General features: G+C 49.3%; 1 protein-coding gene across 5 annotated transcripts; it reads left to right on the top strand.

Annotated features, from left to right (window-relative positions):
• The first annotated feature begins 5 nt into the window (after nucleotides 1-5).
• On the top strand, nucleotides 6-19804 carry Hsf1 (heat shock transcription factor 1). Of its 5 annotated transcripts, none has more exons than XM_045144074.1 (14): nucleotides 6-277; nucleotides 14659-14767; nucleotides 15240-15376; nucleotides 15636-15760; nucleotides 16452-16527; nucleotides 16601-16662; nucleotides 16784-16880; nucleotides 16986-17122; nucleotides 17250-17504; nucleotides 17905-17991; nucleotides 18743-18848; nucleotides 18926-18991; nucleotides 19065-19134; nucleotides 19216-19804. In XM_045144074.1, the coding sequence occupies exons 1-14, from the start codon at nucleotides 161-163 to the stop codon at nucleotides 19419-19421; spliced, it is 1650 nt and encodes a 549-aa protein (XP_045000009.1). In that variant the 5' UTR covers nucleotides 6-160; the 3' UTR covers nucleotides 19422-19804. The 5 variants fall into 5 exon arrangements, with proteins under 5 accessions (XP_045000009.1, XP_045000007.1, XP_004656477.1 ...); XM_045144072.1 differs by having other exon boundaries at nucleotides 17247-17504; XM_004656420.2 differs by lacking the exon at nucleotides 17905-17991 and having other exon boundaries at nucleotides 17247-17504.
• Nucleotides 19805-21173: the final 1369 nt, after the last annotated feature.

Raw genomic sequence — 21173 nt, 5'->3', positions numbered from 1 at the left:
AGCTCCCGTCGCAAGATGGCGGCGGCCATGCGAGGGCCCGGGCTTGTGTGTGCGCAGCGCGCAGCGGTGCGGCCCGGAGGGCAGGAGCGGCCACAGCGCTAGACCGGTTCCCAGCCCCTCTTCTCTCCTGCCATTGCCACCACCACTCGCTTCGCTCGAGATGGATCTTCCCGTGGGCTCCGGCGCGGCGGGACCCAGCAACGTCCCGGCCTTCCTGACCAAGCTGTGGACCCTCGTGAGCGACCCGGACACGGACGCGCTCATCTGCTGGAGCCCGGTAGGGGCTGGCGCGGCCCGGGATGGCCTGTGGGCGGAGGGCGGCGTGCGGGGGAGGGTTCTGTTGGGAAGGGGGCCTGCCCCGGAGGAGCTGCCCCCCAGAGTCAGGCCCGCCTTGCATCCTCAAGTGTGAACGCCGCGGTCCCGAGAGGAAGCGAACCGCGCCCCCCGCGCCGCGCGGTCCCGGATCTGCCGGGACCTAGAGCCTAAGTTTCGCTTGAGTCCCAATAAACGGGGCTTCCCTTTCTCGGTCTTTGGCTCACCACTGAGGGACAGCACCCCCGAGGCCATGCCCCCTTCCGGCTTGTCTGCCACCATCCGGAGAAAGATCGGGGCCCGGCTTGAATGGGAGGGAATGCTATGGAAGGAAGGCGAGGAGCGGGCGGAGGAAGACCTGAAGTCCAAGTTGATTCCCGATGGCCCTCCATGGGCGGCGCCGCGCCCTCTTCAGTTACCTGGCAGCAGGCTGTGTACACCGCAGACCCTGCAGGACCAGACGCTCCGGCTTACAGAGGTGGCTCCTTGCTTGTGTCAGAGTTGGAAAGCAGAATCTGCAGTTCGCATCTTGGCTGTGACGTCGGGAGGGACAGAGCGCAGGGCTAGCAAATGATGGCCTGAAGACAGGTCACTCTGTTCCAGAGAGAACCTTTGAAGGGATGAAAAAACAGGCTGGGTGCCAACAAACCTACTTGGCCTTCCTGCAAGCCAAAGCTGAGGGTCTCCCAGGCTCTGTTGAGCGCTCTTTCCTGCACTAGTCCCTTGAGCTGGCGAGAATGGAGAAAAACCTGTTATAGTGGCCGGGGCCTCTGCCTCTCAGTTACTTGTTGGCTTAAGCCCTGCTCTGCCTAAGCAGTGCTTGGGAATTGAAAGAAGACTAGACATAGCTTCACTTCCACTAGAAACAGTGATTGTCCTGCTGGCACTGGTGACACCTCCGTGTGGGCCTTTCTTCTCCATCCCTGTCCTCTTCTAGCTTCACTCTCCTGAGCAGAGGACATGACCTCACATTTTCGTCTTCCTCCACCCCTTCTTTCACTTCTGATTTGTTCTCAACTGAAAGGAGCACTCTTACCTGGGTGGGGGAGGGGTACTAGAGATCCTATGGAGTATTCTGTCCTACTAGGAAACCCCATTCTTTCTGGTAATCTGCCTGTTCTTCCAGGACAGGCTGTTCTAGGGAGAGCCTTTCAGCATGAAGATGGAGCTGATCAGGCCTGTGACCCAACGACACCCACAGCTGCACATTGCCTGTGGCCTCTGTTGTCCTGCTCTCCTCAGGGAGGGAGGGAAAGTTGACTCTACAAAGTTAACTGGTTGTGAGTGGGCAGTAGTTGGTGTGGGAAATTTCACTGGGGGCTGCCATGACTGAGTAGAACCCAAGCACTGGCATAGAAATAGAAGGACTCCTTTGTCCAGGCTGGGCAGGTGCTCCAGAGCTTCTTGGAGCTGGCTGCCTGGACCAGAGATAGGAAAAGATGCTCCTGTTCACATGGCATGAGGAGAGGACCCACATAGGCTTGATGATCTCTGTCAACAGAATCCCCAACAGAGGTCCTCCTGCAGATCCTCTACTTGTAAGGCTCTGGTCCAAATTCTGGTTCTGACTTGAAGTTTTCTTACCATTCTGCTGGGGCACACCCTTCTTGGTTGAGGGAATAGGAAGGCTTTATACTTGGGGAAAGACTTTCCAACCCAGAATCTCTACTGAGCCTGGCCATATCTGGCTTCTTGCCGTTGTCACTAAGGAACAAAACAGTCACCTAGCCCCAGCTTTATGGTATTTGTTTCCCACCCCAAGTCCTTATTCAGTCTCAGAGGCCTCACCTGAACAGGAAGGGTTTTGAGATCCCTGTGTTCCTTAGACAGATACTAGAGGACAGCACAGCTTCAGAGGAAATTTAGGATTCAAGTATGATCCAGTCACATTCATGTGAACATGAATATAAGCATCCCTCCCTCAGTAGTTTTCTCAACACTTTGTACCCCCCCCCAAAAAAAAAAAAGACTCCAGGTTCTATGCTCAGAGGTCAGAGGTGCACAGAGCAGGGCTGAATACTTGGATGAAGTAAATTGAATAAATTGGAGTGTCACCTTTCAGCTGTGGCTGTAAGTAAGGCTCTTGCTAGAATGGGTGGAAGAATATATTTGCAAGCAGAGAGAGGGATGCATTTTTAGAGCAGAGCCCTTGGCATGAGTTAGTGTCCAGTGCAGGCAGAGCCACTTCTGCCGTCCCTATTCTGACAGCCAGGTGATCTCATTCTTAGAAAATCAGCAGGAACCAACAGGCCCACTGGCCCCACCCTTGAAGACCTGGCAGTGGACTTGAAATGTCAGCGGTCATGTACCCTAACAGCAAGTTGTGACATGCCCTGCACAGTCTAGAGCCTCCATCCCTCCTGTGGGCGGTGTGGAGCACAGCAGTCTTCATTTAGTTCCTTTGTGGTATGGACAAGGTTAAGTTTCTTGTGTGTTCATTTTGTTCTATCCACAGCTGTTTAAGGAGATGACAAAATTTCTGAGTTTTGGAGGTTTGCTTTGTTTTGTTTTTCTCTTTTTTTAAGGTAGGGTCTCACTCTAGCCCAGGCTGACTTAGAACTCACTCTGTAGATCCAGGCTGTCGCAAACTCAGTGATCCTCCTTCCTCTACCTCCCAAGTGCTGGGATTAAAAGGGTGCACCACTACACCAGCTCAGAATTTGTTTTATAGATAGAAAACTAAGGCAGGAATCTTGACATAAAGCTTAAAACAAACTCCAAGCCAGGTGTGATGATTTATATTTGGGAGGCTGAAGTAGGAGTATGGCTGTGAGTTAAGATAAGCTTTTGAGTTCCAGGTCAGCCTGGGCTAGAGTGAGACCCTTGGTGGGGGGTGGGGGGCGGGGAGCACAGAGATGGATGATAGATAGATATACACCTACAGAGAGCCAGTTAAACAACAAAATCAAAATCTAGAGTGGTCTGTCTAGCTGTTGTTCACTGTCACACTGCATTTCCTGAGAGGGCCACATGGAACCTTTACACATCTGCGTGCATGTGTGCATGTCTGAATGTACATGTGTGTTACCAGCAGAGGCAAGGGCTCTACCATTGAGCTATATTCCCAGCTCCTCCTTCTCTTCTCAGGCAGGGTCTCACTAAGTTGCCCAGGCAGCTGACCTGGAACTCATTCTTGTAGCCCAGGTGTTGCAGTGAGGTGTGCATTGCTGGCAGAAATCACCCAACCAAGAGCAGCCTTTATGAGAAAAAGCATTGATTTTGGCTTATAGACTCGAGGGGAAGCTCCATAATGGCATGAGCAGAGAGTGGACATCACCCCCTGGCCAACATAAGGTGGACAATAGCAACAGGAAAGTGTGCCAAACATGAGCAAGGGGGAGCTGGCTTTAATACCCATGAGCCTGCTCCCAACAATACACTGCCTCCAGGAGGCTTTAATTTCCAATTTCCATCAGCTGGGAACCTAGCATTCAGAGCACCTAAGTGTATGGGGGATACCTGAATCAAACCACCACATTCCATCCCTGGCCCCATAAACTGATCCATGATGTAAAATACAATTCATTCAGTCCAACTTTTAAAGTCACCATAGTTTTTATCAATTCCAATAATGTTCATATATCCCCATAGTCTAAGATCTTTTAACTGAGCCATAATACCAAAAAAATCCACCCCCCCCAAAAAAAAAATACATAATGACACAGAATAAACATTCACACTGCAAAAGATGGCATTGGGCATAGCAAAGAAACATTCAACCAATATAAGAAAACAGCAAACATCAAACTCAGTAGCTTCAAGTCCAACAACTCTAGTCAGTGACAATTCTCCAAGTCTGGTAATTCTAACTCTCTGGAGTTCCAATTCCATCCCTTCAGCTGGGCCACTCACAGTCCTGGAAAACTTCATCCGGGGCCAGCAGCTTTCCTTAGCAGCCATCTCTTGGTCCTGGCATCTCCACTGGGTCTCCACTGCAATCCGTGGTTCATCCTCACAGCTCCACTGTGTCTCCATGCAGGCATCCAGCAAACCTGCTTCATACTGCCCATGGCTGTTTCCAAAACACAAGAACATGTTGCAAAATCAATGACTGTCTTTCCTGCATTTCTTATATTTCATAATATCAGGTAGGGTGCCAGTTTGTTAATCCAGGGGGGAATAAAGCAGACCTTGAAGAACAGGACATAGGCATAACAGCAAGCCTCTCACACAAACTGATTCAAGCCCAGTCCAGGCAAAGCTTTCCCTCACCCTCTTAAGCCAAACCTCACAGTCCATAGTTCTTAACTGCATTCAGGTTTTTCAACTCTGACCAGAATAGATCATCAGGCTGTACTTACAAGCACTGCAAGGCATCTCTGAGGCCAGGGTTTCAAATCCTTCCACATTCCTCTTGAAAATCAGCTCCAAAAGGCCACATAGTCAGATGTCTAGCAGCAAATGACTCCACTTCTCATACCAGCATTACTGTTGCAATCAAGTTCACTTTGCTGGTAGAAATCACCCAACCAAGAGCAGCTTTGGGGGGGGGGGCGTTTATTTTGGCTTACAGACTTGAGGGGAAGCTCCATGATTGCAGGGAAAACGATGGCATGAGCAGAGGGTGTACATTGCCCCCTGGCCAACATAAGGTGGACAATAGCAACAGGAGAGTGTACCAAACACTGGCAGGGGGGAGCTGGCTTTAACACCCATAAGCCCACCCCCAATAATACACTGCCTCCAGGAGGCTTTAATTTCCAATTGCCATCAGCTAGGAGCCTAGCATCCAGAACACCTAAGTTTATGGGCATGGTGGCACACACCTTTAATCCTAGCACTCAGGAGGCAGAGGTAGGAGGATCACTGTGAGTTCAAGACCCTACCTCAAACAAACAAAAAAAGAGATGACATCTTACAAATAAGAACCAAATAAAATTTTTAGAACTGAAAATTACAGTTCCCAAAATAAGAAGCCCTTGATGAAGTAAAGAGGTGATTGAAGAAAGTTAGCATGGTGACAGAGCAACAGAAAGTGTCCTCCCTCCAGAGAGGGAAAGCAAACATTTCCTCATGGCAGCTCCTTGTGATCCGAGTCCCAGAACAATAGCAGGAGAACACAAGAAAAATATTTGAAGAAATTATGGCATAAGTTCAGTCTTGCCTAGTGTCCATGAGTCCCTGGGTTCTAGCCCTCGTACTGCAAAATAAACTTCTGAAAACATCTACAGAGAAAACATTTCAGACCCAGAAGGAGACAAAATGGGTAGGGGGGACTTAGAATTCTACATCCAGGGGCTAGGGATGTAATTGAGTTGCTAGAGTGCTAATCTATCATACATGAAGCACTAAGGTCAATACTGTACCACATAAATCAGGCCTGGTGGCACATGCCTATATAATTCCAGCACTTAGGCAGTAGAGGCAGGAGGATCCAGAAGTCAGTCATCCTCAGTTGCATAGTAAATTTGAGGCCTGACTGGGCTATATGAAACCCTGTCCAAAAGGAAGGAAGATCACGGTGAGTTCGAGGCCACTCTGAGGCTACATAGTGAGTTTCAGGTCAGCCTGACCTAGTTGTTAAAGGCACTTGTTTGCAAAGCCTGATGGCCTGGGTTCAGTTCTCTAGTCCCACATAAAGCCAAATGCACAAAGAGGTGCATGTATCTGGAGTTCATTGACAGTGGCAGGAGGCCCAGATATGCATATATTACCCCCCACAATTTAAGAATAATTTTAAGGGCTGAAGTGATGGCTCAGTGGTTACAGACACTTAGCAAAACCTACATAAAGCCATATGCACAAAGTGGCACATGTGTCTAGAGTTTGTTCGCAGTGGCAAGAGACCCTGGTATGGCCATTTCCTCTTTTTCCTTGCAAATATTTTTCTTTTTTCGAGGTCTCAGTCAAGCCCAGGTTGACTTAGAATTCACTATTTAATCTCAGGGTGGCTTTGAACTCATCCCAGTCCTCCTACCTCTGCCTCTTGAGCGCTGAGATTAAGGCTTGCACCACCATGCCTGGCTCTAAAATTTTTTTTTTTTTTTTTTGAGGTAGGGTTTCACTGTAGTCCAGGCTAGCCTGGAATTCACTGTGTAGTCTCAGGCTGGCCTCAAACTCATGGTAATCCTCCTACCTCTGCCTCCCAAGTGCTGGGATTAAATGCATGCACCACCACGCTCAGCCAGAAACTTATTAATATTTAATGACAAGACAGTTCTTTCTCTTTAAGATTCCAAATGAGGGCTGGGGAAATGGCTTAGTGGTTAAGGCGTTTCTCTTCAAAGCCTAAGAACCCTGGTTCGATTCCCCAGGACCCACATAAGCCTGATGCACAAGGGGGCGCATCTGTCTGGAGTTCCATTTGCAGTGTCTGGAGGCCCTGGCGCACCCATTCTCTCTGCCTCTTCCTCCCTCTATTTTTCTCTCTTTCTCAAGTAAATAAATAAAATAAAGGCATGAGCCACCATTTCTGTCTTTAAAAAGGATATTCCAAATGGGGCAAAGTGTCTTTTCCAAGCCATGGTCTCATGCAATGTCCAGGCTGGTCTCATATTTACTGCAAAGCTGAGCATATCCTTGAACTCCTGATTTTTCAGCCCCCATGCCACCACACCCAGCCTACAATATCTATTTCACTTTTCTTTTTTTTTTAATTTTTTTTGTTCATTTTTTATTTATTTATTTGAGAGTGACAGAGAGAGAAAGAGATAGAGAGAGAGAGATTGAGAACGGGCGCGCCAGGGCCTCCAGCCACTGCAAACGAACTCCAGACGCGTGCGCCCCCTTGTGCATCTGGCTAACGTGGGACCTGGGGAACCGAGCCTCGAACCGGGGTCCTTAGGCTTCACAGGCAAGCGCTTAACCGCTAAGCCATCTCTCCAGCCCTATTTCACTTTTCATTACTGTGCTGGAAGTCCATTCTAGGACAAAAAGACATGACAAAGAAGGAGCATGCCTACGAACTAAAGAGAAAGGAGTAAAACCACGTTATCATAACTAACATGAAAGTAACAGAATTTCAAGGCTACATATGTACTCCCAGAACCAAAGAATGAGTAATAACATTTACAATTGCTCAAAATTATTTAAATACTGTCCTCCCTTGGTTCCGTGGCATGTTGATCCCAGTCCCTATGGATATAAAATACAAGGACACTCACATCCCTTGTATAAAATGTAATGTTTTCAGGGGTCTGGGGAGGTGAGTCAGCAGTTTAAAGTGCTTGTTTGCAAAGCCTGCCTCCTAGGTTCAGTTACCCAGCCACCCACATGAAGCCAGACCCAAAAATTGGCTCAAGCATCTACATTCCATTTACAGTGGCAATGGCCCTGATATGCCCATTCATTCCCCCCCCCACACACACACACAGTAAAATTTTGAAATATATTTAGTCTTTTTATGTCTAGTTTCTTTCAGTAGCTTCAGTCTACTTTTGCTGAAACCATGGGTGGAGAGTATTTCAGATTCTTTTTCCCAGTCCTCCCTCTCATGTATGCTGGCACAATTAATGGTTTCTCACCTTCCTTTTTTTTCTTTGATTTTTCAAGGTAGGTCTTGCTCTAGCCCAGGCGGACTTGGAATTCACTTGATAATCTCAGGGTGGCCCTGAACTCATGGTGATCCTCCTACCTCTGCCTCCCGAGTGCTGGAAGTAAAGGCATGCGCCACCATGCCTGGCTTCTCACATTCTTTTGACACTCCATTCATTGTCCTTATTCTGTTTCTCTATGTTCATTAGCCTATGTAATTTATTTTATTTTGAGAGCGAAAAAGAGGCAGATAGCAAGAGAGAATGGACACACCAGGGCCTCTAGCTGCTGCAAATGAACTCCAGATGCATGCGCCCCCTTGTGCATCTAGCTTATGGGGGACCTGGAGAATCCAACCTGGGTCCTTAGGCATACGCCTTAACCTCTAAGCCATCTCTCCAGCCCATAGCTTATGTAATTTTTATCAGTGTGCTTTCAAGTTTCCTAACTTCTGCAGTACCTATCTAATTCCTATCCTAATAATGGACTTTGGTGGATTTGTGTCAGAATTTCAGTTATAACCTTCTTTATGAATTTTACCTTCAATGATAGTCTGATGTCTTTAAATATAATTTCCTTTAGTTCTCTAATCAAAATGACATCTTTGTTGAATCTGATGTCTTGTTCCTCTCAGGCAGTTTCCATTGCTCCCCTTCTCACCCATGTATGGGCCACTCTTTACTATTACTATAGGTCTTGACATTTTTTTTAAATTTTTTATTTATTTATTTGAGAGCGACAGACACAGAGAGAAAGACAGATAGAGGGAGAGAGAGAATGGGCACGCCAGGGCTTCCAGCCTCTGCAAACGAACTCCAGACGCATGCGCCCCCTTGTGTATCTGGCTAACGTGGGACCTGGGGAACCGAGCCTCGAACCGGGGTCCTTAGGCCTCACAGGCAAGCGCTTAACCGCTAAGCCATCTCTCCAGCCCGGTCTTGACATTTTTGTTGGAGAATATATGTTTCCTGTAGTGTATTGTAGGACTCAGTATAGCTGTCCTCCTTTCTCTACTTGTTTTTGCTAAGCCTTTGTGTTTGCTTGTGACTTGGCCAGGCTTCTCTTCTCCTTGATGTCGTTTATTGTCTCACAGGGTTCACATCCAGCCTTGGAGCTCCAGTAGTTACCACCTGGTATACTGTTGGTTGTTTTCCACAATGTCCTGGGGTAGATTGTTAGGCAGTCTGTCACTAATGATAAGGTGTTTGTTTGGATTTGATTTGGGGGTGAGGTGATAAGGCTGTTGTTGCTTGGGTTATTTCAGAGCCTTTATGTGGTTTTGTTCTAAGCCATCAGGGCTGCCGTCTGCTTTCTCTTGTTAGTTTACTTCCTTCATATGGACTGCATCTCCTGTGGGCAAATACTCTGGACACCAGGCTGGGCAGTAACCACTGGGATTTTCAGCTGCTAGGACTGTAGTGAATCTCAGTCTAGGAGAACTGAGGTATGATGGGGGCCCCTGTCCCCTTGGCCATTCTCAGCAGGAATGTGGTCTCATCACCTGTAATTAGCACAGGCAAGTAATCCCTAAAGTTTGGCATAACCAAGAGGACGGGACCTCAGAACTAGGCCACACCCTCCAGGGTGCAGTATGTGTGACAATAGGCCTCTGTGATAAGGTGTTTCTTGTTACAGGCACTTTCTGCCCACTGAGTTTTAGTAGTCACTAATGTTTCTTAGATGCCTATGGAACAATTTCCAGAAACACGTGTATTACCTTTCTCATTGCTAAGACAAAATATCTGGCAAAAATCAGTTTAAGTGATTCAAGTCCATCATAAAGGGGAAGGCCTGGCAGCAGGAGCTTGAAGCAGAAACGTCACATTCATCCACAGTGAGGAAGCAGAGATAAGTGCTGATACTGAGCCAGCTCCCTCCTTTATATAGTTCAGGACCCAGCCCATGAAATGGTGCCACACACAGTTAAGAAGATAATCCCTTAAGGCATACCCAGAGACTGACCTAATCTATACAATCGCTTACAGGTGATTCTAGGTTTGGTCAAATTGACAACTGCTGTAAACCATCACAAGTCCACCCCACTCCTAGTACCACAATCTCTATTAGTCAGAGTTTGCTAAGGGAGAGTACCAATATTATAAAAGTGAGCGGGCTGGAGAGATGGCTTAGCACTTAAGGCACTTGCCTTGCAAAGCCAGAGGACACAGGTTTGATCCCACAGGACCCACATAAGCCAGATGCACAAGGGAGTGCATGCCTGTGGCATTCATTTGCAGTGACTAGAGGCCCTGACATGCCCATTTTCTCTCTTACCCTCCCTCTCTCTTTCTCTCAAATAGACAAATAATTTTTTTTAAATTTCTGTAAAAAGATTTATTAGTTTACAGACTACTCCAGCCCAAATAGTAACTCTTTTCTTTTTTTAAATATTTATTGTTATTATTTTCTTTCCAATTTTTTTATTAACAACTTCCATGATTATAAAAAAAATCCTATGGTAATTCCTTCCCCCACTTTCCCCTCTGAAACTGCACTGCCCATCATATACCCTCCCCCTCTCTTTTATTTTGATGTCAGGATCTTTTCCTTCTATTATGATGGCCTTACATAAGTAGTGTCAGGCACTGTGAGATCATGGATATCCAGGCCATTTTGTGTCTGAGGAGCACATTGTAAGGAGTCCTACTCTTACTTTGGCTCTTACGTTCTTTATGCCACCTCCTCCACAATGGACCCTGAGCCATGGAAGGTGTGATTGAGATATTTCAGTGCTGAGCACTCCTCTGTCACTTCTCAGCACCATGACACCTTCTGAATCATCCCAAGGTCACTGCCATCTGAAAAGAGAAGCTTCTCTAACCAAAAGTGAGAGTAGCATTAATATGTGGGTATGAACATTAAGAGAAGTGCTTACTGGGCAGTTTGATGAGCATAGTATATACATTTAGCCAGACACCAGCAGATGTTACACCCCTAGGGCTCATGACTACCCCTGTTGTAGGTTTTCAGTATCAGAATGTATTCCCGTGGGTTGCCAGTTCAATTAGAGGGCAGTTGGTTCCCCCATACCAAATGTGCCGCTATTGCACCAGTTGGCTTATTTGGCCTAGCTGGCCAAAATATAAGGCTTGCAGTGTCCACTGTTGGGTATCTTTATTGGTCTCCCATTTCATTCTAGCATTTTTTTATATAGTTTTTTTGTTTGTTTGTTTGTTTTTCAAGGTAGGGTCTCACTCTGGTCCAGGCTGACCTGGAATTAACTCTGTAGTCTAAGGGTGGCCTTGAACACATGGTGGTGATCCTCCTACTTCTGCCTCCCGAGTGCTGGGATTAAAGGTATGCGCCACCACGTCTGACTCTAGTATTTTTATTTATTTATTTACTTGAGAGGGAGAACAAAGTAGAGAAGGGAGAGAGAGAGAAAGAATAGGCACACTGGGGTCTCTAGCCACTGCAAACGAACTCCAGATGCATGTGCCACCTTGTGCATCTAGCTTACTTGGGTCCTGGGGAATTGAACCAAGGTCCTTTGGCTTTGCATGTAAGCACCTTAATCACTAAGCTATCTCTCCAGCCCTCATTCTAGCATTTTTTTTATTATTAAAGAGAGTGAGTATGGGTGTGCTAGGGACTCTTGCTGCTATAAATGAACTCCAGACACATGTGCCACTTTGTGTGTCTGGCTTTTACATATGTACTGGTGTTGCAGTCTGGTTTGCATTGCTGGTAGAAATCACCCAACCAAGAGCAGCTTTTGGGAAAAAGAGATTATTTTGGCTTATAGGCTCGAGGGGAAGCTCCACGATGGCAGGGGAAAACGATGGCATGAGTAGAGGGTGGACATCACCCCCTGGCCAACATAAGGTGGACCACAGCAACAGGAGGGTGTGCCAAACACTGGCATGGGGAAACTGGCTATAAAGCCCATAAGCCCGCCCCCAACAATACAGTCCCTCCAGGAGGCATTAATTCCCAAATATCCATCAGCTGGGAACCTAGCATTCAGAACACCTAAGTTTATGGGGGACACCTGAATCAAACCACCACAACTGGGGAATCAAACTCAGGTCAGCACACTCTGCAAACAAGCACCTTTAACCACTTAGCCATCGTCCCAACCTCCAGGTGTGATTTTCTTTAGTTTTTGGGGGACATATTTATGATTGCTAAGTTAGAATCTTTGTGTTATGGGCTAGAGAAATGGCTTAGTGGTTGAGCACTTGCCTATGAAGCCTAAGGACACCAGTTCGAGGCTCTATTCCCCAGGTCCCATGTTAACCAGATGCACAAGGGGGCACACATGTCTGGAGTTCATTTGCAGAGGCTGGAGGCCCTGGCACGCCCATTCTCTGTCTCTCTCTGCCTTTCTCTCTGTGTCACTCTCAAATAAAAAATGAACAAAAAAATGTTTTAAAAATTAAAAAAAGAATCTTTGTGTCATGATTCCAACATCTCAGAAGTGGTTTCTGCTGAAAACTAGATATGGAAGTAGTGAAGATAAGATTTTTTTTCCCTCTCCTGCATGTTTGTCTTCATTATTTACCTGGTGACTCCTGAACTGCTTCTGTCGAGTCTATGTTCTTTGTGGCCACTGCAGTCTCTCTCCAGTTGGCTTTCTCAAGTAATGGAGCTAAAATTTCCTTAAATACCTGGAACCAGTGAATCACCAATCTTCTGGAGCCTCTGTGTATATTGACTTGTCTTTAATGCCTTAGTAGTGGGCAGCCCTACTTTATCCTTCCATATTTCCTACTTACGCCAGAGTGAGAGCTTGGGACCCTTTAGTGTCTCACAACTCATATGTGAATAGTCTTTGGATTCCCAGAAATATTTTGAAGCTTTTCAGAGCTCCTACTGATCCCATATTCAGCTTCTTGTAAGGTTTCAGGTAACCTGTGTTAGAGTACCACAGCCTTCAGAAATCTCCCTATCTACTCCCACAAGCACTCCTTGGAGACAGGGTTCTGCACTGGAAGAGCTTCAGGTCAAGCAGAGCCAGCCTTGCACATAGAGTCATCTTGATGGCCAGGTGTTGAGAGGCCTCTTTTATTGGAGCTTTAAGGGAGCTCCACCCATGTTCTCACTGCTGTTGGCAGCTGGTTTTCAATGCTCCTGGAGAAGGCATGGGAACAGGCTGAATCACATGACTGTACCAGTCTTGCTGCAGGAGAGGCCCTGCCCTGTTGGAAGAGCTGATACCACACCTCCTGCCAGTGTTCTCCCTGCTGCTCTGGAGTCTCTTTCTCTTGTGTGTACCTGATGCACTGTTATATACTAAGGCTTGTTTCACTCCTCTGCATGCTAGAAAGCAGCTCCAACACAAACCCTACACCTTGGATCCTTTTTGCTTTTTTATGTCCATATTGTATTTCCCCTCACTGATGGAGAAACCTACTCTCCTTATCTTTAGCTGATTGATTTATCTTGGACATCATGAGGCCATTGTCCCTTTCCCTCAGTAGGACCTTTCCATTCCGTATCTAATGCTCTGGGTTTCCGTGGCCCCTCAGCTCCTCCTAGTGGCCTCTAGACTGTCTACAGGAGAGCACTGGCACACAGGGTTTGACAATCTCAGGTTCTCTCTTGTGACAAAGAATTATGTCATTTTGTAATGCACCTCAGTGTGTCTTCTTCCAGAGCAACAGAAACTTCATTCCCATTTCCTTGGCCATCTCATTTGGAGTCTTAGCTTTCGTGTGTGTGTGTGTGTGTGTGTGTAGTCTTAGCTTTCATATATGTGTGTGTGTGTGTGTGTGTGGTATTTATTTATTTATTTGCTAGAAAGAGGGAGGAAGAGAATGGGCATCCCAGGCCTCCAGCCACTGCAAACTCCATATGCATGCACCCCCTTTTGCATCTGGCTTATATGGGTCCTGGATAATTGAACTTGGGGGATCCTTTGCTGTGCAGGCAAATGCCTTAATCACTAACCCACCTCCCAAGCCCCTGGAGTCTTAGCTATTTTTTTTTGTTTTGTTTTATTTTTTGAGGTAGGGTCTCACTGTAGCTCAGGCAATCTTACCTATTTTTTTAAATTTTTTTTTGTTTATTCTTATTCATTTGAGAGCGACAGAGATTGAAAGAGGGAGAGAGAGAATGGTCGTGCCAGGGCTTCCAGCCACTGCAAACGAACTCCAGATGCATGCACCCCTTTGTGCATCTGGCTAACATGGGTCCTGGGGAGTCGAGCCTCAAACCGGGGTCCCTAGGCTTCACAGGCAAGCGCTTAACTGCTAAGCCATCTCTCCAGCCCAATCTTAAGCTATTTTAAAGGAAAGTTTGCTGTTCTTGTTTTTGATAGTGATGAGGATTGAACTCAGGGTCTGATGCATGCTAAGCAAGCACACTTCCACTGAGCTATATCCTCAGCTGTTTGCTGATTAAAATTGAGGCCACCCTGAGACTACACAGTGAATTCCAGGTCAGCCTGAGCTAGAGTGAGACCCTACCTCAAAAAAATAAAATAAATAAATAAGCCGGGCATGGTGGCATATGCCTTTAATCCCAGCATTCGGAAGGCAGAGGTAGAAGGATCGCCATGAGTTCGAGGCCACCCTGAGACTACATAGTGAATTCCAGGTCAGCCTAAACTACAGTGAAACCCTACCTCAAAAATAACATAAATTAATTAATTAATTAATAAAAACAAAATAAATAAGTAAATGCCAGTCTCTAGAGAATGGTGAACGCTGTAGGAGATTAATAAATTGCTTTAAACCAGGAACTACCAGCGAGAAAGACTCTGTCTGGCTGCATGATCCTTGCTACCCAGGCATGGGTCTCATAGCCAGTAACCCAGGGTTGAGCTCTATTAAGTGGGAATGTGCACTGTCCAAAACACAGGGAGAGGGCCTCAGGCATGATGAGAGCAGCTGCTGCTTAACTGTAGCCTTTCCATGTGTCTCCTCACAGAGTGGGAACAGCTTCCATGTGTTTGACCAGGGCCAATTTGCCAAGGAGGTGCTGCCCAAGTACTTCAAGCACAACAATATGGCCAGCTTCGTGCGGCAGCTCAACATGTGTGAGTGCCCCCTGTGGGATGGGTCATCCCCTTTCTTTTGAAAAGTACTTTATTATTTGAGACAGAGAAGGGGGGCACCAGGGCCTCTAGCCACTTCAAATGAACTCCAGACATATGCACCAGCTTGTGCATCTGTTTTACATGGGTACTGGGTAATTGAACCTAGGTCTTTAGGCTTCAAGCAGGCAAGCACTTTAACCACTAAGCCATCTCTCTAGCCTGGTCATCCACTTTCTAAAGGGTATGGGAAAGGAGACTCTATTACTTGGTAAAAGATGGAAAGCCTAATGTTCTGTATGCCCAGAGGCTAAGGAACACTTTCTTTGTGGATGCGAACATGGAGTCCCCGAGGAGGAGTGTGAGGCCCTAGTAGCCACAATCTCACATGCAAGAGGGTATTGTGTTATGACTAGGCTTTTGGGAGTCTGGTTCCCAGCCCTCAAGCAGAGCTGCCCCACCCTTATGTGTACAGATGGCTTCCGGAAAGTAGTCCACATTGAGCAAGGTGGCCTGGTCAAGCCTGAGAGGGATGACACCGAGTTCCAGCATCCATGCTTCCTGCGAGGCCAAGAGCAGCTCCTTGAGAACATCAAGAGGAAAGTGACCAGTGTGAGTCACCAGCCCTGGGTTCTTCCCTGACATCAGATCTCTTTGCAGGTTGTACTAGGACCAGGATCCAGGTGATATGCTACTGACCAGCCTGGCAGTATAGCCTACATTCTGCTGCTTATTTCTCTCTGGCCCCAAAGCCCGTTAGCTCTTTTCATCACATCCCAGATTCTCCCTGTGGGCCCAGCTGCAGCATGGAGCCTGCCTCATTCCAGAGCCACTTCAAACTCTCAAACCCCCTCTCCCCCCCGCCCCACAGGTGTCCACCCTGAAGAGCGAGGACATAAAGATCCGTCAGGACAGTGTCACCAAGCTGTTGACAGATGTGCAACTGATGAAGGGGAAGCAGGAGTGTATGGACTCCAAGCTCCTAGCCATGAAGCAGTAGGTGCCAGGCTCAGGATATTTTGGGCTCAGCAGGCAGGAGGCGGAAGCCCCCACCCCTACCCACAGAGCCACTCACGTCCTCCACTCTTCACTGTACCGTCTGTTCCTGTAGCAGGAGCTTCTGGTGCTGTTGGTGTCCAGGAAGCCCCCCTCTGTACTCATTGCCCAGCACCCCTGCTGGGCTCCACACTACTAAGATCTCGTCATACATACCCTGCCTCCAGGCCCCTCAAATGCCAGGGCTGGCAAGAGCTGGCTAGGACAGTCCTTAAGCCAAACATCCTCTCTATTCACTGCCAATAACTCCCACACTGCCCCCACATCACTCAGAACAGGGTATTACAATTCTTAAATGTCTATATCCCAGAACTTGGGGGCAACCAGCAGTTCAGGTTCTTTTCCCAAAATCCTGTTATGTGGGTCTAGCCAGTATATGACCATCCCTGTTGTGGCTCCCTCATCAGCCAGTGTACTGGGATGCCCCAGTAAAGCACTGCCCATGACCTGCACCAGCCCCAGCTGACACTTATGTGCTCCTCCCTAGAAGCACAGCAGAGCTAAGGGACAGTGGTACCAATGAGCCCTCACTTGGCCCAGCCCCACCCTCTGCTGCACTTGGGGACTGGGGTGGGGATCTATGGAACACTCTCTTGGGATGTGGCCCAACTGACCCAGTGGTATGTTGCAGTGAGAACGAGGCTCTGTGGCGGGAGGTGGCCAGCCTTCGGCAGAAGCATGCCCAGCAGCAAAAAGTTGTCAACAAGGTGGGCAGGGCTTGTGGCAGGTGGGTCCCTTCCATGGCTGGGCCAGGGTGACTATGTCCTCTCTGCCCCACAGCTCATTCAGTTCCTGATCTCACTGGTGCAATCGAACCGGATCCTGGGGGTGAAGAGAAAGATGTGAGGCGCTGGGGTTGCCTGCACTGTCTGCTCTGGCCCTGGGCCATCAGTGTGCTCTGCTTGCTGTGTTCTGGGAACCACGAGACCCCAGCAGACAGTTAACCCCATCCTTTCCCTGCAGCCCCCTGATGCTAAGTGACAGCAGCTCACCACACTCTGTGCCCAAGTACGGCCGACAGTACTCCCTGGAGCATGTTCATGGCCCCAGCCCATACTCAGTAAGCAACCAGGCTCTGTGGGACTGCTGCTAGGTATGCAGAGGGTGCTGGGTGGCCCAGGTTTCCACAGGCACATTGAGCATGGGCATCTGCCTCTAATTGCAGGCTCCATCTCCAGCCTACAGCAGCTCCAGCCTCTACACCCCAGATGCTGTCAACAGCTCTGGACCCATAATCTCTGACATCACGGAGTTGGCTCCCACCAGTCCCTTGGCCTCATCAGGCAGGAGCATAGATGAGAGGTAGGGCTGCACTACCACTCTCTCTCCTGTCACTTCAGTGAGCCAGCCTCTGTAGGACCAAGGCAGAGTTAGAGTGGGTGGAGCTGGCGTAGGCTCCTGCTAACATGCCCACTCATGTGTTCAGCAGTCCCCTGGTGCGTGTCAAGGAGGAGCCTCCCAGCCCACCTCGGAGCCCCCGGGTGGAGGAGGCGAGTCCTGGGTGCCCATCCTCTGTGGATACCCCCTTGTCCCCAACTGCCTTCATCGACTCCATCCTACGGGAGAGTGAACCTACCCCCGCCGCCTCAACCACAGCCCCAACAGACACCACTGGAGCTCGTACCTCAGCACCCCCGCCCCCCTCCACCCCTGAAAAGTGCCTCAGCGTAGCCTGCCTGGACAAGTAAGTACCCCCACCCCGCCACTCACTGTCTGGGCCTTTACTCAGGCTGTCCCTGAGGACCATATACAGGGCACCTGGCAAAACAATCCCAGGAGATTGTTGGGTGTGGCCGGGTGGAGCTGTTCCCCTGTAATCTCAAGAGTTTGAGATTGGGAGGGAGTCAAGTACCAACCAGATCAGTTGGGATGGGATGTTCCCTGTCCTTTGGGTCACCGTTGCTACTGCCATCACTCTGTCCTGAGGCAAGCCACAGAGTCCTACCTACACTGGGACAGGAGATAGTGAGGTGGGCCCAGCCTTGACTACCCCTAATGCCCTATCCTGTGCGAGGACGGTGGGCACAGATCCCCCGGGCCCCGCCTGCAATGGGAGGGGGGGCTCTTGTCTTTGTATCTTGCAGTTTGGCTCGCGCTCCACAGATGTCTGGGGTTGCCCGCCTCTTCCCCTGCCCCTCCTCTTCTTTTCTGCATGGCCGAGTCCAGCCAGGGTTAGCGCTCTCCCCACTGGGAGGGAGGAGGGCTCCGCCAGGGCCCCTCCCGCAGCCACGGACCAGTTCCCAACCTGGGCAGAGCATTTGCCCTGCCTGGCAGTGTCCAGAGAAACAGGTCCTCCCAGGCTGTGCATCACCACTGACTCCCCTGTGTATAGGACCAGTGGCTATGATGGGAACAAGCCCCTGCTTGGCCCAGCCACCACTACAGGCAGGATCCAGGCTGCTATGATGAGTTTTCTGTCAGGGTTGGGTAGGCAGCAATCGAGCCTGCCTAGCTCCCTTCCCATGGCTCATGTGTACCTATGGCCCAGGCCCTTCTGGTCACAGCAGTATAAAAAAGGGAGGCATAGACCTATCCCTACCTCTTAATCTCTTCCAAGAGCAATGGCAATACTTTGTCGAGACTCAAAAAACTGCTCTCAACCTGTTGCTATAACTGAATCCCGCTTGTCTTTGTTCTCGCTGCCCTCTTGGCCCAGCATTAATCCCCACCAAAGGATGTTCCACCCGTAAAGCTAGCTGTACCCCACCCTCAGCAGCCATTGAAGGCATGAAGTCACCATTGTCCCTTCTGGCATCTTCCCAAAGGTCCACACTCTGCCCAGCCTATGCTGGCTGTGCATAGGAGTCTTGCTTGGAGGTGGGAAGAGGGTTGCTACAACCAAGAGGGACCCCTTCTCCAGCAGGAGTGTGAATGGGTGGGGGCCTGGGACACTGGTTCACCTGCCCACTTGCCCTGGGCCAGGAACGAGCTCAGTGATCATTTGGACGCCATGGACTCCAACCTGGACAACCTTCAGACCATGCTGACCAGCCATGGCTTCAGCGTGGACACCAGTGCCCTGCTGGACGTGAGTCTAGCCTGCCCCACCCACCCTGTTCTACCCTGTCCACATGCCAGCCCTGACTTCCCTCCCTCCTCCTGCAGCTGTTCAGCCCCTCGGTGACCATGCCCGACATGAGCCTGCCTGACCTGGACAGCAGCCTGGCCAGCGTGCGTAGGCGGGCAGGGTGGGGGGCAGAGGGGGCCAGCATCAACCCTCACTATGTACTCTTCAACCCCACAGATCCAGGAGCTCCTGTCACCCCAGGAGCCTCCCAGACCTGTCGAGGCAGAGAATAGCAGCCCTGACTCAGGTGAGCTGAGCCCCTGACCTACTCCCCACCCTACCTCCAACCAACCTGCCCGTCCCTACCACCCTGACCCCTACTTCACAGGGAAACAGCTGGTGCACTACACAGCTCAGCCCTTGTTCCTGCTGGACCCTGACGCGGTGGACACAGGGAGCAGCGAGCTGCCCGTGCTCTTTGAGCTGGGGGAGGGTTCTTACTTCTCTGAGGGGGACGACTACACGGATGACCCCACCATCTCCCTGCTGGCAGGCTCTGAGCCCCCCAAAGCCAAGGACCCCACTGTTTCATAGAGGATCCAGGAAGAGCTTCTGGCTTGTGGCAAGCCCCCTATCCATAGGGCAGGACTAGTTCTGGGGACACAGAACAGACATGCTGTCCTAGGGAGTCCTGGATCAGCCTCCACAGTCCCAGTGAGGCACAAATGGGGCTCTGGACTGGGCAATGCCTCAGGTCAAAGGAGGATCCTAAGGGCCTGTGCACCCGTTGCCTTTGCCCTTGCCCCACATCCCCTGGTAAGGATGGGGCTTTGCAGCCACACTTGAACTGACCCTTCAGTTTGTTTATAGAGTTGTATTTTGGATTTTTACATGAGAGACCCCTTCACAGAGAAATAAATATATACACACAGGACAGACAACAAGGAAAGATAACTATAAAGACAGGCTCTACTGTGGCCTCCTGTGTGATTCCTCTGACCTTTGAAGTGGAGAATGAGGGAGGAGGAATGAAGCTCAGTGCACAGAACTCACGAACCCACTTGTCCCAAGACCTAGTGTTTTCTCATAGCTCTTTATTAAGTAATGGCAGCCTGGCCCTGAGTGGCCCTGGTGGTCAGTAGGAACCCCCCCACCAAGTTCCCAAGGTGTTATCCATTCAAAGACCATGTGCTCAGTGGATATCTTGAGAGACCTAGTCCCTATAATTGAGAGTAGACTGGACCTGCTGCTTGGAGGTGGGGAAGGGGCACACATCTACCGAAGAGGTAAAAATGGCATCTCAGATGACCTGGTGAAGGTTTTCCTGGTTGAGGGGCACAGAGTCCCATGTACTGAAGTTGAGCCATGCCACCCCCCCCCCTTCAGTTCACCCCATACTCTTGGCAAGCCAATGTCACAGTTGCCAAGGATAATAGGATCATGGACTTTTTCCATACCCTAGGATCTATAGGCTTCCACTGGGAGGGACATCAGGGTAGATAGGGCATTCCACAGATAAGACCTACCCTTATCCCTGCCACAGCCAGAGATAACTACACAGGTCAAAGTAGTTGGTTAATGGAGCAGTGCAGCCTAGCTAAGACAACTGCCTACACTTTAACACCAGGATATCTCAGATGCCTCAGTGGATGAGTCTTGCCTAGCAGTTAAGGTAGCCTCTGTCCAGTTTAGTAGGTGAAAGGGCATCCTTCTGAAGGGCACAGGGCTGCCCCTGCTGATAAGAGCCACCTGAGTAGAGCCGGGCGTGGTGGTGCACACCTTTAATCCCAACACTCTGGAGGCAGAGGTAGGAGGATTGCTAAGAGTTTGAGGCCACCCTAAGTCTACATAGTGAATTCCAGGTCAGCCTGAGCTAGATAGAGCAAGACCCTACCTCTGGGGGAAAAAAAAAAACAACAAAAAACTGAGTAATGTGGGCCAAGAGCACAAGTGGTCTGATCCTTCTGTAGCACATCTGGGTCAAGGATCCCATCCCAGGGAATTGAGGCCCGGGCAGAGTGAAATCTTCCCCATGTACTGTTTGGGGGAGTGGTGAAGGTTCTGCCACTAGGTTCCCACAGGAAGCATTGTGGAGTTAAGCAGACCTGGGCCCCAACTACAGGCCACCAGACTTGTCCCAGGAGACACTCCCAACCTCCCATACGTTCAAGCCCAGACCCATTTCTAGGAAGCCCTGTAAATTCCCTTTCCAGGCTCAGACCAGGTAGGCTCATTTTGTTGGGGGTCCACAGGACCCAAGCTCCAAATGGGATTAGCAGACAGGAAGTCTGACCTTGCTGGGATTTCCTGGGTAGTGAGGCCACCCAGTCAGCTCTCTGGCCTTGG

Source organism: Jaculus jaculus, chromosome 2 (genome assembly GCF_020740685.1).
Source record: "Jaculus jaculus isolate mJacJac1 chromosome 2, mJacJac1.mat.Y.cur, whole genome shotgun sequence".
NCBI lineage: Eukaryota > Metazoa > Chordata > Mammalia > Rodentia > Dipodidae > Jaculus > Jaculus jaculus.
This window is presented reverse-complemented; position numbering and strand designations above follow the sequence as displayed.

Excerpts from the sequence above, each read along its gene's own strand:
- Hsf1 (XM_045144072.1), top strand. The coding sequence starts at position 161 with ATGGATCTTCCCGTGGGCTCCGGCGCGGCGGGACCCAGCAACGTCCCG. Across the intron at positions 15,377-15,635 it reads TCAAGAGGAAAGTGACCAGT|GTGTCCACCCTGAAGAGCGA; the intron begins GTGAGTCACCAG and ends CCCGCCCCACAG. Across the intron at positions 17,992-18,742 it reads CATGGCCGAGTCCAGCCAGG|GAACGAGCTCAGTGATCATT; the intron begins GTTAGCGCTCTC and ends GCCCTGGGCCAG.